This window comes from Gorilla gorilla, chromosome 18 (genome assembly GCF_029281585.2).
Source record: "Gorilla gorilla gorilla isolate KB3781 chromosome 18, NHGRI_mGorGor1-v2.1_pri, whole genome shotgun sequence".
Classification (NCBI taxonomy): domain Eukaryota; kingdom Metazoa; phylum Chordata; class Mammalia; order Primates; family Hominidae; genus Gorilla; species Gorilla gorilla.
The window spans coordinates 21070449-21087704 of NC_073242.2; the positions used below are offsets into that span (position 1 = coordinate 21070449).

At 54.3% G+C, this 17256-nt stretch overlaps 1 protein-coding gene across 22 annotated transcripts in view; it reads right to left on the minus strand.

Moving 5' to 3' along the window:
* Positions 1-3756: 3756 nt before the first annotated feature.
* LOC115931102 (titin-like) overlaps positions 3757-17256 on the minus strand; it is a 40506-nt gene continuing 27006 nt past the window's right edge. For 20 of the 22 annotated variants that reach the window (XM_063699528.1, XM_063699521.1, XM_063699526.1 and 17 more), the window contains 3 exons: positions 13103-13163; positions 12958-12993; positions 3757-11597 (listed from right to left, as the gene is read on the minus strand). In XM_063699528.1, coding sequence (XP_063555598.1) covers positions 3888-11597; positions 12958-12993; positions 13103-13163 — 7807 coding nt within the window. In that variant the 3' untranslated portion in view covers positions 3757-3887. Of the gene's footprint in view, positions 11598-12957; positions 12994-13102; positions 13164-13810; positions 17253-17256 lie in introns of those variants that run through there. The other 2 variants (XM_055365454.2, XM_063699533.1) reach the window with 2 other exon arrangements.

The window sequence follows — 17256 nt, forward strand, 5'->3', positions numbered from 1 at the left end:
AAACACATACACACATGCACACACACACACACACACACACACACAAAGGCAGCCAGACTATGCACTAGGAACTGCCCTGGGAATCCCTTTGCGTTCTCACAACAATCCCATTTCACAGATGAAGAAACCAAGGCACAGAAATATTAAGTAACATGTCCAGGTGCGGTGGCTCACGCCTATAATCCCAGTACTTTGGGAGGCTGAGGCAGGCAGATCACGAGGTCAGGAGTTCGAGACCATCCTGGCCAAGAAGGTGAAACCCTGTCTCTACTAAAAATACAAAAATTAGCTGGGTGTGGTGGCAGGTGCCTGTAATTCCAGCTACTCAGGAAGCTGAGGCAGGAGAATTGCTTGAACCCGGGAGGCGGAGGTTGCAGTGAGCCGAGATCACACCACTGCACTCCAGCCTGGGTGACAGAGCAAAACTCCGTCTGAAAAAAAAAAAAAAAAAGAAGAAATACTAAGTAACTTGTCTGAGGCCACTTAGTTACCAAGACGTGGGAGCTGGGACTTGAACCCAGGCAGTCTGGCTGGATTCATGCCTGCAGCCTCTGCACTCCTGCTACTTACTGTGTGAGAAGCGCCTGTTCTGTGGAAGGTTGTGGGCTGAGATCTTCCCATGAGTTCCACTCATTTACCCCCAAGGCTGTTCTTAAAGACGGGCATGACAGTTATGCCCATTTTACAGATGGGGCCCTGAGGCTCACAAGGGCACGCCACTCGCCCATTTCCACAAAGCTATAGCTCATTAGCAGAGGGCAGAATTCGGCCGCCTCTCCCCTAGCTCGAAGGCTGTGATTGACACAGAGGTTTTTTGTTGTTGTTGCTGTTGTTTGTTCCTTTTTCTTTTTTTTTGAGACAGGGTCTTGCTCTGTCATCCCAGCTGGAGTGCAGTGGTGCGATCTCAGCTCACTGCAAACTCTGCCTCCAAGATGCAAATGATTCTCGTGCCTCAGCCTCCCAAGTAGCTGGAATTACAGGTGTGCACTACCACGCCCAGCTGTTTTTTGTAGAGATGGGGTTAGTAGAGATTTGTTTAATAGAGATGGGGTTTCACCATGGTCTCTACTAAACCCTGCCTCTACTAAAAATACAAAAATTACCCAGGCGTGGTGGCACATGCCTGTAGTCCCAGCTACTCAAGAGGCTGAGGCAGGAGAATCACTTGAACCTGGGAGGTGGAGGTTGCAGTGACCCAAAATCATGCACTCTAGCCTGGGGTCTCGCTTTTGCCCAGGTTAGAGTGCAGTGGCACAATCACAGTGGCTCACTGCAGCCTCAAACTCCTGGGCTGAAGGGAATCCTCCCACCTCAGCCTCCCAAGTAGCTAGGACTATAGGCATGTGCCATCCTGGCGAGTTAATTTTTTGTGTGTTTTTATTCTCTCGAGACAGAGTCTTGCTCTGTTGCTCAGGCTGGACTGCAATGGCGTGATCTTGGCTCACCGCAACCTCCACCTCCTGGGTTCAAGCAATTCTCCTACCTCAGCCTCCCGAGTAGCTGGGATTACAGGTGCGTGCCACCATGCCTGGCTAATTTTGTATGTTTAGTAGAGACAGGGTTTCGCCGTGTTGGTCAGGCTGCTCTCGAACTCCTGACCTCGTGATCCACCTGCCTCGGCCTCTCAAAGTGTTGGGATTACAGGCATGAGCCACTGAGCCTGGCCTGGTGAGCTAATTTTTAAATTTGTTATAGAGACAAGAGAGACAAGAGTCTCTCTTATGTTGCCCAGGCTGGTCTCGACCCCCTGGCCTCAAGTGATCCTCCCACCTCAGCCTCCCAAAGTGCTGGGATTACAGATGGGTGTCACCGCACCTGGCCTCTGAGGAGGATTTCATTATAAACCTGTCCTGAAGGGAGAGAATCCAATTTTACGAGAGGGTGTAGCCTGGTGAGGCCTGGATGACCTCCGGAGGCAGGGGCTTGTGCCTGGGCTGAGGCCTAAGGGTCAATGGGCAGACATGAAGTTGCCCCAGGCAGACGGTACAGTGTGGGCAAAGTCAGGAAGTGGCAGGGCTTGGATCACTCCAGGAAGAGAGAGGAGTCATGTGTCACAGGAGCTCGAGACCCAGAGAGGGAGGCAGGCAGGCAGGCAGGGACCAAGCTTGGGCACAGCCAGGAAGGCAGGACAGGGCATGGTGGGGCCAATGGAATCATTACCCAAGTCGGGGATTTTCAGGGAAACAGCTTACATAAGGCCAGGTGTACAGTAGCTCCCACCTGTAATCCCAGCATTTGAAAGGAGTTTGTGTTCCTGTAGTAGCAGACTTGGGAGGTTGAGGTGGCAGTATCACTTGAGCCCGGGAGTTCAAGGCTAAAGTGAGCTGATTGAGCCACTGCACTCCAGCCTGAGCAACAGAGAGATACGCTGTCTCAAAGGAAATACAAATTAAAAAACCAGCCGGGCATGCTGGCGTGTGCCTGTAGTCTCAGCTACTCGGGACACTGAAGTGGGAGGATCGCTTGAGCCCAGGAGTTCAAGGCTGCCGTGAGCTATGATCGTGCCTCTGCAGTCCAGCCTGGGCGACAGAGAAAGTCCCTGTCTCTTAAAAAAAAAAAAAAAAAAAAAAAAAAAAAAAACTTAGATAAGAGGATGCTGTGCCTCCCTGGGGGTCTTCAGTCACCCATGGTCCTGGCAAGAGGAGGGCCAGGAGAGAGCTCCACCCACCTGCTGTCCTGCCCATGTGACATCCGCAGGTGCTGCCATGGCCACGACTGTTGTTACACTCGAGCTGAGGAGGCCGGCTGCAGCCCCAAGACAGAGCGCTACTCCTGGCAGTGCGTCAACCAGAGCGTCCTGTGCGGTGAGTCCCCAGCAGCACCATGCCACCCACCCCGAGTATCCCCTGGGCACGCTGGCATAGCCAGATGACTTCCGTGCCCCTGTTGCAATAACCACTGCTTCCAAGTCTCTATAGACCACCCCTTGGGTATAGCTAATGTAAGTGATATTTATTTTATTTATTTTTTGAGGCAGAGTCTCGCTCTGTCACCCAGGCTAGAGTGTGCTGATGTGATCTTGGCTCACTACAACCTCTGCCTCCTGGGTTCAAGCGATTCTCATGCCTCAGCCTCCCAAGTGGCTAGGACTACAGGCATGCACCATCACGCCCAGCTAATTTTTGTATTTTTTTCAGTAGAGGTGGGGTTTCACCAAGTTGGCCGGGCTGGTCTCAAACTCCCCACCTCAAGTGCTCTGCCCGCCTCGGCCTCCCAAAGTGCTGGGATTACAGGCATGAGCCGTGGTGTCTGGCCCTAATGTGAGTGATCTTTAACACTGAGCACTTGAAAAAGAAACCCCTGAAGAAAGCTAATTATTTGATGTCTGGACGACAAGGAAGAAGATAGAAATGGCATCAGATAATAAACAGTGTAAGTGTTTATCAGAAAGGGGCTGGTGGTCGGGACAAGTAGGAGGATCGCTTGAGTCCAGGAGTGCATCTCTACACAAAAGTTAAAGGATTTTTTAACATTGGCCAGGCGTGGTGGCACACATCTGTGATCCCAGCTACTTGGGAGGCTGAGGCAGGAGGATTGCTTGAAGCCCAGGAGGTTGAGGCTGCAGTGAGCTGTGATCAAGCCACTGCACTCCAGCCTGGGTGACACAGCAAAATCGTCTCAAAAAATAATAATAATAATATTTTACATAACCAACCACTTCTAAAGATTAAAACAACCCCCATGATTAAAAACCTCAGGTCCCTCAAGCAATCATACCAGATATCGAAACAAAGCAATAACATAAGGACTGCAGTATTTATTTTATTTTTATATTATTTATTTATTCTTTGTTTTTGGAGTGTGGGTTTTGTTTTTTGATCTTTTTATTTTGTTCTACTCAGTTTTATTTTTACTGCTCAGGCTTGAGTGCAATGGCCTGTTCTCAGCTAATTCAACCTCCGCCTCTTGCGTCCGGGTGATGATGGTTGCACGTCACCGACCCTCCGCCTCTTGGGTTCGGGTAATGATGGTTCCACGTCGGCGGCCTGCGGCCTCTTGCGTTTGCGTGGCAGTTCCACGTCACCGACTCTCCGCCTCTTGGGTTCAGGTAATGATGGTTCCACGTCGGCAGCCCTCGGCCTCTTGGGTTTGCGTGGCAGTTCCACGTCACCGACCCTCCGCCTCTTGGGTTCGGGTGATGATGGTTCAATGTCAGCTGCCCTCCGCCTCTTGGGTTTGCGAGGCGGTTCCGCGTCAGCGGCGCTCCGCCTCTCGGGTTTCGGCGACGGCTGCGCGTCAGCGGCGCTCCGCCTCTCAGATTTCGGCGACGGCTGCGCGTCAGCAGCGCTCTGCCTCTCGGGTTTCGGTGGTGATTCCAGGTCAGCGGCGCTCCGCCTCTCAGGTTTCGATGATGGCTGCGCGTCAGCGGTGCTCCGCGTCTCGGGTTTCGGTGGTGATTCCAGGTCAGCGGCGCTCCGCGTCTCGGGTTTCGGTGGTGATTCCAGGTCAGCGGCGCTCCGCCTCTCAGGTTTCGGCGACGGCTGCGCCTCAGCGGCACTCCGCCTCTCGGGTTTCGGCGACGGCTGCGCCTCAGCGGCGCTCCGCCTCTCGGGTTTCGGTGGTGATTCCAGCTCAGCAGCGCTCCGCCTCTCAGGTTTCGGCGAAGGCTGCGCGTCAGCGGCGCTCCGCCTCTCGGGTTTCGGCGACGGCTGCGCCTCAGCGGCGCTCCGCCTCTCGGGTTTCGGCGACGGCTGCGCGTCAGCGGCGCTCCGCCTCTCGGGTTTCGGTGGTGACTCCAGCTCAGCAGCGCTCCGCCTCTCAGGTTTCGGCGAAGGCTGCGCGTCAGCGGCGCTCCGCCTCTCGGGTTTCGGCGACGGCTGCGCGTCAGCGGCGCTCCGCCTCTCGGGTTTCGGCGACGGCTGCAGGTCAGCAGCGCTCCGCCTCTCGGGTTTTGGCGACGGCTGCGCGTCAGCGGCGCTCCGCCTCTCGGGTTTCGGCGACGGCTGCGCCTCAGCGGCGCTCCGCCTCTCGGGTTTCGGCGACGGCTGCGCGTCAGCGGCGCTCCGCCTCTCGGGTTTCGGCGACGGCTGCGCGTCAGCGGCGCTCCGCCTCTCGGGTTTCGGCGACGGCTGCAGGTCAGCGGCGCTCCGCCTCTCGGGTTTCGGCGAAGGCTGCGCGTCAGCGGCGCTCCACCTCTCGGGTTTCGGTGGTGATTCCAGGTCAGCGGCGCTCCGCCTCTCGGGTTTCGGCGACGGCTGCGCCTCAGCGGCGCTCGGCCTCTCGGGTTTCGGCGACCGCTGCGCGTCAGCGGCACTCCGCCTCTCGGGTTTCGGCGGCGGCTGCGGGTCAGCGGCGCTCCGCCTCTCGGGTTTCGGCGGCGGCTGCGCCTTAGCGGCGCTCCGCCTCTTGGGTTTGCGTGGGGGTTTGCGTGGCCGTCCCACGTCAGCAGCCCTCCGCCTCTTGGGTTTGTGTGGCGGTTCCACGTCAGCGGCCCTCCGCCTCTTGGGTTTGCGTGGAGATTCCGCGTCAGTGGCGCTCCGCCTCTCGGGTTTCGGCGACGGCTGCGCCTCAGCGGCGCTCCGCCTCTTGGGTTTGCGTGGGGGTTTGCGTGGCCGTTCCCTGTCAGCGGCCCTCCACCTCTTGGGTTTGCGTGGGGGTTTGCGTGGCCGTTCCCTGTCAGCGGCCCTCCACCTCTCGGGTTTCGGTGGTGATTCCAGGTCAGCAGCCTTCCGCCTCTCAGGTTTCGGTGATGGCTGCGCGTCAGCGGCACTCCGCCTCTCGGGTTTCGGTGATGGCTGCGCGTCAGCGGCGCTCTGCCTCTCGGGTTTCGGTGATGGTTGCGCGTCAGCAGCGCTCCGCCTCTCAGGTTTCGGTGGTGATTCCAGGTCAGCGGCCCTCCGCCTCTCGGGTTTCAGTGGTGATTCCAGGTCAGCGGTCCTCCGCCTCTCGGGTTTCGGTGATGGTTGCGCGTCAGCGGCGCTCCGCCTCTCGGGTTTCGGTGGTGATTCCAGGTCAGCGGCCCTCTGCCTCTCGGGTTTCGGTGATGGTTGCGCGTCAGCAGCCCTACGCCTCTCGGGTTTTGGTGATGCTTGCGCGTCAGCGGCCCTCCGCCTCTCGGGTTTCGATGGTGATTCCAGGTCAGCGGTGCTCCGCCTCTCGGGTTTCAGTGGTGATTCCAGGTCAGCAGCGCTCCGCCTCTCGGGTTTCGGCGACGGCTGCGCCTCAGCGGCGCTCCGCCTCTCGGGTTTCGGTGGTGATTCCAGGTCAGCGGCGCTCCGCCTCTCAGGTTTCGGCGACGGCTGCGCCTCAGCGGCGCTCCGCCTCTCGGGTTTCGGCGACGGCTGCGCCTCAGCGGCGCTCCGCCTCTCGGGTTTCGGCGACGGCTGCGCCTCAGCGGCGCTCCGCATCTCGGGTTTCGGCGACGGCTGCGCGTCAGCGGCACTCCGCCTCTCGGGTTTCAGTGATGGCTGCGCGTCAGCGGCGCTCTGCCTCTCAGGTTTCGGTGATGGCTGCGCGTCAGCGGCGCTCCACCTCTCGGGTTTCGGTGGTGATTCCAGGTCAGCGGCCCTCCGCCTCTCGGGTTTCGGCGACGGCTGCGCGTCAGAGGCGCTCCGCCTCTCGGGTTTCGGTGATGCTTGCGCGTCAGCGGCCCTCCGCCTCTCGGGTTTCGGTGGTGATTCCAGGTCAGCGGCGCTCCGCCTCTCGGGTTTCGGCGACGGCTGCGCGTCAGCGGCGCTCTGCCTCTCGGGTTTCGGTGATGCTTGCGCGTCAGCGGCCCTCCGCCTCTCGGGTTTCGGTGGTGATTCCAGGTCAGCGGCGCTCCGCCTCTCGGGTTTCGGTGGTGATTCCAGGTCAGCAGCGCTCCGCCTCTCGGGTCTCGGCGACGGCTGCGCCTCAGCGGCGCTCCGCCTCTCGGGTTTCGGTGGTGATTCCAGGTCAGCGGCGCTCCGCCTCTCAGGTTTCGGCGATGGCTGCGCCTCAGCGGCGCTCCGCCTCTCGGGTTTCGGCGACGGCTGCGCCTCAGCGGCGCTCCGCCTCTCGGGTTTCGGCGACGGCTGCGCCTCAGCGGCGCTCCGCCTCTCGGGTTTCGGCGACGGCTGCGCGTCAGCGGCGCTCCGCCTCTCGGGTTTCGGTGGTGATTCCAGGTCAGCAGCGCTCCGCCTCTCAGGTTTCGGTGATGGCTGCGCGTCAGCGGCGCTCCGCCTCTCGGGTTTCGGTGGCGATTCCAGGTCAGCAGCGCTCCGCCTCTCAGGTTTCGGCGACGGCTGCGCGTCAGCGGCGCTCCGCCTCTCGGGTTTCGGCGACGGCTGCGCGTCAGCGGCGCTCCGCCTCTTGGGTTTCGGCGACGGCTGCGCGTCAGCGGCGCTCCGCCTCTCGGGTTTCGGTGGTGATTCCAGGTCAGCGGCGCTCCGCCTCTCGGGTTTCGGTGATGGCTGCGCGTCAGCGGTGCTCCGCCTCTCGGGTTTCGGTGATGGTTGCACGTCAGCGGTGCTCCGCCTCTCGGGTTTCGGTGGTGATTCCAGGTCAGCGGCCCTCCGCCTCTCGGGTTTCCGTGATGGCTGCGCGTCAGCGCCGCTCCGCCTCTCGGGTTTCAGTGGCGATTCCAGGTCAGCAGCCCTCCGCCTCTCGGGTTTGTGTGGTGGTTCCACGTCAGTGGCCCTCCGCCTCTCGGGTTTCGGTGGTTTTTCTGCCTCAGCCTCCTGAGTAGCTAAGGGAGGTGTCTTGAGATTATCATCCACTGAGGGTGGAGCTGAGGGTGGAAGAGGAGTGAGGAGACACTCGAGAGGCGTTTCGAGATCATCATCCGCTGAGGGTGGAAGGGGATAGACCAGAAACTCGGCAGGTGTCTTATCATCCGCTGAGGATGGAGGTGAGGGTGGAAGAGGAGTGAGGAGACACTCGAGAGGTGTTTCGAGATTATCATCCACTGAGGGTGGAAGCGGATAGACCACAAACTCGTCAGGTGTCTTATCATCCACTGAGGGTGGAGCTGAGGATGGAGATGAGGGTGGAAGAGGAGTGAGGAGACACTCGAGAGGCGTTTCGAGATCATCATCCGCTGAGGGTGGAAGGAGATAGACCACAAACTCGGCAAGTGTCTCATCATCCGCTGAGGGTGGAGCTGAGGATGGAGGTGAGGGTGGAAGAGGAGTGAGGAGACACTCGAGAGGCATTTCGAGATCATCATCCGCTGAGGGTGGAAGGGGATAGACCACAAACTCGGCAGGTGTCTCATCATCCGCTGAGGGTGGAGCTGAGGATGGAGGTGAGGGTGGAAGAGGAGTGAGGAGACACTCGAGAGGCATTTCGAGATCATCATCCGCTGAGGGTGGAAGGGGATAGACCAGAAACTCGGCAGGTGTCTTATCATCTGCTGAGGATGGAGGTGAGGGTGGAAGAGGAGTGAGGAGACACTCGAGAGGCGTTTCGAGATTATCATCTGCTGAGGGTGGAAGGGGATAGACCACAAACTCGGCAGGTGTCTCATCATCCGCTGAGGGTGGAGCTGAGGATGGAGGTGAGGGTGGAAGAGGAGTGAGGAGACACTCGAGAGGCATTTCGAGATCATCATCCGCTGAGGGTGGAAGGAGATATGCCACAAACTCGGCAAGTGTCTCATCATCCGCTGAGGGTGGAGCTGAGGATGGAGGTGAGGGTGGAAGAGGAGTGAGGAGACACTCGAGAGGCATTTCGAGATCATCATCCACTGAGGGTGGAGCTGAGGATGGAGGTGAGGGTGGAAGAGGAGTGAGGAGACACTCGAGAGGCATTTCGAGATCATCATCCGCTGAGGGTGGAGCTGAGGATGGAGGTGAGGGTGGAAGAGGAGTGAGGAGACACTCGAGAGGCATTTCGAGATCATCATCCGCTGAGGGTGGAGCTGAGGATGGAGGTGAGGGTGGAAGAGGAGTGAGGAGACACTCGAGAGGCATTTCGAGATCATCATCCGCTGAGGGTGGAGCTGAGGATGGAGGTGAGGGTGGAAGAGGAGTGAGGAGACACTCGAGAGGCATTTCGAGATCATCATCCGCTGAGGGTGGAAGGGGATAGACCACAAACTCGGCAGGTGTCTCATCATCCGCTGAGGGTGGAGCTGAGGATGGAGGTGAGGGTGCAAGAGGAGTGAGGAGACACTCGAGAGGCGTTTCGAGATCATCATCCGCTGAGGGTGGAAGGAGATATACCACAAACTCGGCAAGTGTCTCATCATCCGCTGAGGGTGGAGCTGAGGATGGAGGTGAGGGTGGAAGAGGAGTGAGGAGACACTCGAGAGGCATTTCGATATCATCATCCGCTGAGGGTGGAGCTGAGGATGGAGGTGAGGGTGGAAGAGGAGTGAGGAGACACTCGAGAGGCATTTCGATATCATCATCCGCTGAGGGTGGAGCTGAGGATGGAGGTGAGGGTGGAAGAGGAGTGAGGAGACACTCGAGAGGCATTTCGAGATCATCATCCGCTGAGGGTGGAGCTGAGGATGGAGGTGAGGGTGGAAGAGGAGTGAGGAGACACTCGAGAGGCATTTCGAGATCATCATCCGCTGAGGGTGGAGCTGAGGATGGAGGTGAGGGTGGAAGAGGAGTGAGGAGACACTCGAGAGGCATTTCGAGATCATCATCCGCTGAGGGTGGAAGGGGATAGACCACAAACTCGGCAGGTGTCTCATCATCCGCTGAGGGTGGAGCTGAGGATGGAGGTGAGGGTGCAAGAGGAGTGAGGAGACACTCGAGAGGCATTTCGAGATCATCATCCGCTGAGGGTGGAGCTGAGGATGGAGGTGAGGGTGGAAGAGGAGTGAGGAGACACTCGAGAGGCATTTCGAGATCATCATCCGCTGAGGGTGGAGCTGAGGATGGAGGTGAGGGTGGAAGAGGAGTGAGGAGACACTCGAGAGGCATTTCGAGATCATCATCCGCTGAGGGTGGAAGGGGATAGACCACAAACTCGGCAGGTGTCTCATCATCCGCTGAGGGTGGAGCTGAGGATGGAGGTGAGGGTGCAAGAGGAGTGAGGAGACACTCGAGAGGCGTTTCGAGATCATCATCCGCTGAGGGTGGAAGGAGATATACCACAAACTCGGCAAGTGTCTCATCATCCGCTGAGGGTGGAGCTGAGGATGGAGGTGAGGGTGGAAGAGGAGTGAGGAGACACTCGAGAGGCATTTCGATATCATCATCCGCTGAGGGTGGAGCTGAGGATGGAGGTGAGGGTGGAAGAGGAGTGAGGAGACACTCGAGAGGCATTTCGATATCATCATCCGCTGAGGGTGGAGCTGAGGATGGAGGTGAGGGTGGAAGAGGAGTGAGGAGACACTCGAGAGGCATTTCGAGATCATCATCCGCTGAGGGTGGAGCTGAGGATGGAGGTGAGGGTGGAAGAGGAGTGAGGAGACACTCGAGAGGCATTTCGAGATCATCATCCGCTGAGGGTGGAGCTGAGGATGGAGGTGAGGGTGGAAGAGGAGTGAGGAGACACTCGAGAGGCATTTCGAGATCATCATCCGCTGAGGGTGGAAGGGGATAGACCACAAACTCGGCAGGTGTCTCATCATCCGCTGAGGGTGGAGCTGAGGATGGAGGTGAGGGTGCAAGAGGAGTGAGGAGACACTCGAGAGGCATTTCGAGATCATCATCCGCTGAGGGTGGAGCTGAGGATGGAGGTGAGGGTGGAAGAGGAGTGAGGAGACACTCGAGAGGCATTTCGAGATCATCATCCGCTGAGGGTGGAGCTGAGGATGGAAGTGAGGGTGGAAGAGGAGTGAGGAGACACTCGAGAGGCATTTCGAGATCATCATCCGCTGAGGGTGGAGCTGAGGATGGAGGTGAGGGTGGAAGAGGAGTGAGGAGACACTCGAGAGGCATTTCGAGATCATCATCCGCTGAGGGTGGAAGGGGATAGACCAGAAACTCGGCAGGTGTCTTATCATCCGCTGAGGATGGAGGTGAGGGTGGAAGAGGAGTGAGGAGACACTCGAGAGGCGTTTCGAGATTATCATCCGCTGAGGGTGGAAGAGGATAGACCAGAAACTCGGCAGGTGTCTTATCATCCACTGCGGCCCTCCGCCTCTCGGGTTTCGGTGCTGGTTCGACGTCAGCGGCCCTCCGCCTCTCGGGTTTCCGTGATGGTTGCACGTCAGCGGCCCTCCGCCTCTCGGGTTTCCGTGATGGTTGCACGTCAGCGGCCCTCCGCCTCTCGGGTTTCCGTGATGGTTGCACGTCAGCGGCCCTCCGCCTCTCGGGTTTCCGTGATGGTTGCACGTCACCGGCCCTCCGCCTCTCGGGTTTCGGTGGTGGTTCCACGTCAGCGGCCCTCTGTCTCTCGGGTTTGGGTGGTTTTTCTGCCTCAGCCTCCTGAGTAGCTAAGGGAGGTGTCTTGAGATTATCATCCGCTGAGGGTGGAGCTGAGGGTGGAGCTGAGGGTGGAAGAGGAGTGAGGAAACACTCGGGAGGCGTCGTGAGATTATCATCCGCTGAGGGTGGAAGGGGATAGACCAGACACTCGGCACGTGTCTTGAGGCTCAGGGAGTTATCAGTTATAGAATGTTGTTGAGTTGGAGGAGGTGGCTGGTGGCCCATCCTGTTTTTTAAAGTTTCAGCTGTGAGGTAGGGCCAGTGGGGCAATCCTGAAGAATGACGATGCTCCGCTGCCGCCATTCTGACCTGCAGGGACAAAGGAGGGAATGTTTTCACACATATCCGTTTGATGGACAAAATTACCGCCACCAACACAGTCTGCACCTTCTGTTGCTGGTGATAGATTTTTGCACCTTTCCATCCTCCAGGTTTCAAAATAGCAGTATCAGTGTCATAATATCACCCTTCCACTGAGTACTGCCGACAGCTGGGGGGTAAAGAAAAGTCATTGGGACACACTGTTGTCTCCACATGCCACTGTGTCTGTCTGCAAATGTAGGCAGGCTGGGGTCCTGCCCCAGGGAAGACAGAGTCATAACAGAGTAATAAAGAAGCATGTTTGAGACACAGGAGTGTCTATGTCTATCCTCATTCCTCCCTCACAGCCATCACCAGAGCATGTTTCTTGCACCAGGTCAACAGACAGTAAGAGACAGTAAGAGAGGCATGAAAAGCCCATTGTCCACACATGTTGCAGCTTCTTTTTGGAGAATGTTTTCCAGGCCTTTTATGTTCTGTCTCTGATTCTCAGAACTCTGCAAGGTCAGTGTGACCACCCTGCTCCAAATCTAAGAGAACAGAGGTTTCCAGAGGAAGGAGAAATTGTGCCCAGGGTCACACAGCTTGCAAGAGGCAGAGTGGAAGTTGATTCCAGCTCTGCCTGCAGGACCCTCTCATTTCCCCTCTGTTTCCCTTCTTGACAAAGGATCTTCTTCACTCTGGAGGTGCCACCCATGAGAACAAAGAGCTCTGGAGAGATGTGGATTCCTGAAGAGCTGCAGGGGAACTGGGAGAGGGTTTTCTGACAGAACAATCTTATCTCAAGAAGTCAGTTAGGCATGGCTATAATATTTCTTTTCACTCCCAGGTAATACCAAATTGTAAGTGCACTAGGACATGAAGAATACTTTTGTCCATGGAAAAATGAGGTGGGAATTCTAAACAAAGCAAGTTTTAAAACTGTGTTTCACTTCAAGTGTACAAGTCCCATCACGTGTAATCATAGGACTCGGCAGCTTTTGAAGGTACAGAGGCCACACAAGAACCAGCTTAGCTGAGCATCATTTAAGGCCTTCATTTGGAATTGTCCCTGTGGGTAATAAGTTACATTCACTCTTCACTAATTTACAGTCAGGGCCCATTTGCTATTACAAATACGGGACCTCTGACACTTAGAATATTAGATCAGGGGCCCCACTGGGTGGGGATGAAAGTGTTTTTGCACAACACGGTTACCAACAGGGATGGGACTGTGATGCTTGTAGGCAGCCTTTCTCTCTGCCATCTCCCTCTGCAGGGCTTGAGCACAGAGCTGTAGGGAGAAAAATGTATCCATGTCCTGACCTGGCAGACTATGTCCAAAAGCAAGGAAAACAAGCAAACTTACCCAGTTGCAAAGAGGCTTTCTTGCAGAAGGGGGGATCTGAAAAAGCCAACACATGAGAAATTGAATGTTGAGAGAGTCTAAGGGCCGTGGCATCATCTGCATCAGCACTGAACTATCCTGCAACTGCGGGGAGGAAGCTCCTTACTTTGCGTTTGTGGTAGTCCTCTGCCCGCCGCCGCAACTCTTGCGCACGTTGAAACATTTTCCTATGGATTACAATCACTTTCATCAGATAAAGCACCACTTTCAGGATGATTTTAAATAATCTGCCATGTTTCTCTTATCCTCACAACTGTACCCTTACACAATCTATCTATACCTAGAAAACGTATTTCAGATGGCTATAAGAGTACAGTCTGAGCCGGTCACAGTGGCTGACGCCTGTAATCCCAGCACTCTGGGAGGGCGAGGCGGATGGATCATGAGGTCAGGAGATTGAGACCATTGTGGCTAATATGGTGAAACCCCTTCTCTACTAAAAATACAAAAAATTAGCCAGGCGTGGTGGCAGGCACCTGTAATCCCAGCTACTCGGGAGGCTGAGGCAGGGGAATCACTTGAACCTGGGAGGCGGAGGTTGCAGTGAGCCAAGATCACGTCATTGCACTCCAGCCTGGGTGACACAGCGAGACTCCATCTCAGAAAAACAAAAACAAAAACAAAAACAAAAACAAAAACAAAAAAACTGTACAGTCTGATCCAAACTGTTGCTATATTGATTCCTCCTCTTGCTTACTGCCTGCTGACTTCTGAGATGATAGTTTCCTTCCCCATTCTCAGTATATCCCTAATTCATCCTTCATTGAGCATCTTTTATCATAAAGCTGTATTGTCTTTGTATTAATATCCTTACCGTGTTTCACAGGGCAGAAACAGCTGGGCTTATAAACAGGCATAGTCCTTTTGAAGGATGTGGTTGATCCTACAACAACACACTTTCCTAAGGATGACAACAACTCACCCCACCCCTAGAATGGCTGGTATGAACCGAGTTTCCACACAGTCTAGCTGGCAATGGGGTCAGGAGACGTTTTGCTACTTCACATCTTTTGGTCACTGGTAAATATTAAGGTACTTTGTTTTCTGTTTTGTGAACTCTCTCTCTCTCTCACGATATGTCTTCTGACCATTTGTTTCTATTTCTGCATTTACTGGGTCTAAACATTGTACAAAGGTTAAAAACAACACTCCAATGGGCGTTTCCCAGGAGGGTGGGGTTCAGTTTCTGAACTCACTTGTAGGTGTGTATTTCTTTCATATCCAATTTCCCATTTTCCTCTGCCTCTGATACCTACCTCTCCTTTTCTGCATGCTCACATTCTTTCATGCTTAGTTTCCTCAGATTAGAAGGGAGAGAAATGCACACACATGATCCACCAGCCCGTGTGGGATTCCCTCTGCCCTTCTGGCATCTGAAGGCTGTGATTCAAAGATCCCCCCTGCAACCTTTCCACAAATGAACCAACTGATTCTCACAACCGAAGGGAGAATTGACACCTCCCATTGAGGGACAAAAAAAAGTCACACTCTGGCCTGCTGGCAAGTCACCTGTCATTTCCAGCTCATCTTCATAGTTCCATAGTTAGTCCTATTCTTTAGTAAATATAAAGACTATTAAAAGCTTCTATGAGGTGCACTATGTGTGTTTCTGGGGTCAGTCTTGTGCTTGACACAGCGAAAGCTCATTTTAGTTCAGTGTGAAAAACCAGACCTCACCAATTCATCACAACTAACTCCATCGGAAGCAGAGGATTGCTCCTCATCTGACTCCTCCTGTGTGAGACCTGATTCTCAGTCAGAGGCTGATGCCGGAACTCAGACCATCAGCCAAAGAGAGATCCTTCCAGAATATGGTGTCATTAACCCCGCAGTTCACTACTGCACTTTGCCATGATTCAGGACTGGAACTCTTGTCATCGACTTTAAAGATCCTGGTTGAGAGAAAAGGCAATCTGAAGGCTGGGCGCATCTATTGAATTACAAATGATTGGAATGGCTCCTAAGTCAGGGTGTTATGTCCTGAAAATAGGTGACAACGGCAAACCATCCACCCTGGTGTTGACTGACTTTAACAAGGTTCAGTTCACAGAGATTGAGGGCAGAAAAAGGAAACGGCCTAAAAAGGGTAAGTTTGCCGTGTTGCCCTCACACCACTTGATTCATGGTCCTGATCCTAAGGATCTCACCTGATACTTGGTTTTATAGGAAGGATGTGTAAAATTCCCAGAACGCTAGGAAACAGGGACGAAAACACTTCAAAGAGAAAGTTAATAAACTTGTTTCCGACCACAGGGCATCCTTCAGCACATGCTGTCTGGAGTGGCCTCAAACAACGAGTGTGTGGTGAGGTGCTGAGAATGCAATGGGAGCAGGGTCCTGTCCCCACGCTAAAGAAGCTCACAGTTTAATGCAAATGAGAAGCCAGTGAGGACATCACTACTCCTGCTGTGCACTTGGGAACTAGAAACATAAAACCTGACTCTGGAGGGAAGCTAAGGAAGCATTCTACTCTTGAGTTGACGTAAGTGCATCTGAAGCTTCTGATCTCCGATGAGAACAATGGGGGACACCAAACAGAATATAAAACCCATGATTGAATACATCAAATTGCTAACATGGCAGTAAACAGACATGAGGTGAAGATGGAGAAGAAGGAAACCCAGGATGAAAGTCAGCCTCGCATTTGGAACCCATTTCCCTGAGTTTCATTGCTGAATTCCAGAAGGAACTACTGAGATGCAAAGAAGCACAGCAGCTTTTGCACACATGCGTGGGATTAGAAGGAAAACAAGTGGATTGAGGGTCTGCCAATGAAAGCGACCCATACTGAAGTCCACTGGCTCTGGTTGAGACCCAGAAGAGTCATGCATCAGAATAGAGGTGGACACGAAATACCCTGGCCTTTGTAGGGACTGAGCCTGCACCGGCGACCTCAATTGCAGCCTGTATGGAGGACCCCTGACCATCCCCCAGAAGTAGACTCCCATCTCTTCCGCAGCAAGATAACATGCTAGTAGGCCTCAATTCATTGCTAAATATTTCTTAACAAGTATCTCACATTTAACAAAACAAGATCAGTCATATGGCAGCAAAACACAATGTAATATGACCAAAACATGAAAGACTGTGAAAATGAATCTGGAGGTGACCCAAGCATTGAATTCAACAATCCAGTCTGGGTGTGGTGGCTCACACTGGGAGGCTGAGGTAGGCAGATCACCTGAGGTCAGGAGTTCAAGACTAGCCTGGCCAACATGGTGAACTCCTGTCTCTACTAAAATTACAAATATTGGGCTGGGCACGGTGGCTCATGCCTGTAATCCCAGCACATTGGGAGGCCGAGGTGTGTGGATCATGATGTCAGGAGTTCTAGACCAGCTTGGCCAATATGGTGAAACCCCGCCTCTACCAAAAATACAAAAATTATCTGGGCATGGTGGCATATGCCTGTAGTCCCAGCTACTCAAGAGGCTGAGGGATAAGAATCGCTTGAACCTGGGAGGTGGAGGTTGCAGCGAGCCAAGATCATGCCACTGCACTCTAGCCTGGGTGACAGAGTGAGACTCTGTCTCAAAAAAAAAAAAAAAAAAAAATTGGCCAAATGTGGTGGCACACACCAGTAATCCAAGCTACTCGGGAAGCTGAGGCAGAATTGCTTCAAACTGGGAGGCAGAGGTTGCAGTGAGCCAAGATTGCACCATAGCACTCCAGCCTGGGCGACAGAGCGAGACTCTATCTCAAAATTAAAAAAAAAAAAAAGGCTGGCTGTGGTGGCTCACGCCTGTAATCCCAGCACTTTGGGAGGCTGAGGCAGGTGGATTACCTGAGGTCAGAAGTTCGAGACCAGCCTGGACAACATGGTGAAACCCCATCTCTAGTAAAAATACAAAAATAAGCTGGGCGTGGTGGTGGGCACCTGTAATCCCAGCTACTTGGGAGGCTTAGGCAGGAGAATCGCTTGAACCCAAAAGGCAGTGAGCTGAGATTGTGCCATTGCACTACAGCCTGGGCAACAACAGCAAAGCTCCATCTCAGGAAAAAAAAAAAAAAAAAAAGAGAGAGAAAGGAAAACCAATGCCAGTACTAGCAACTCCTCTTCCCCCGAAAAAATGACAAACAAGAATGTAGGAAGGGAAAGGAATTATACAGCTTAAACTAATGAAGCAGAAAGGACAAACTCAATTTTGAACCCACTGAATTTGCCACAAATATTGTAGAAAATATTCTCAAGGACTTTACAGTTGTCTACTTTGATTGGCACATGGTTCATACAACAGTATTTGTGTCAAGGCACATCTT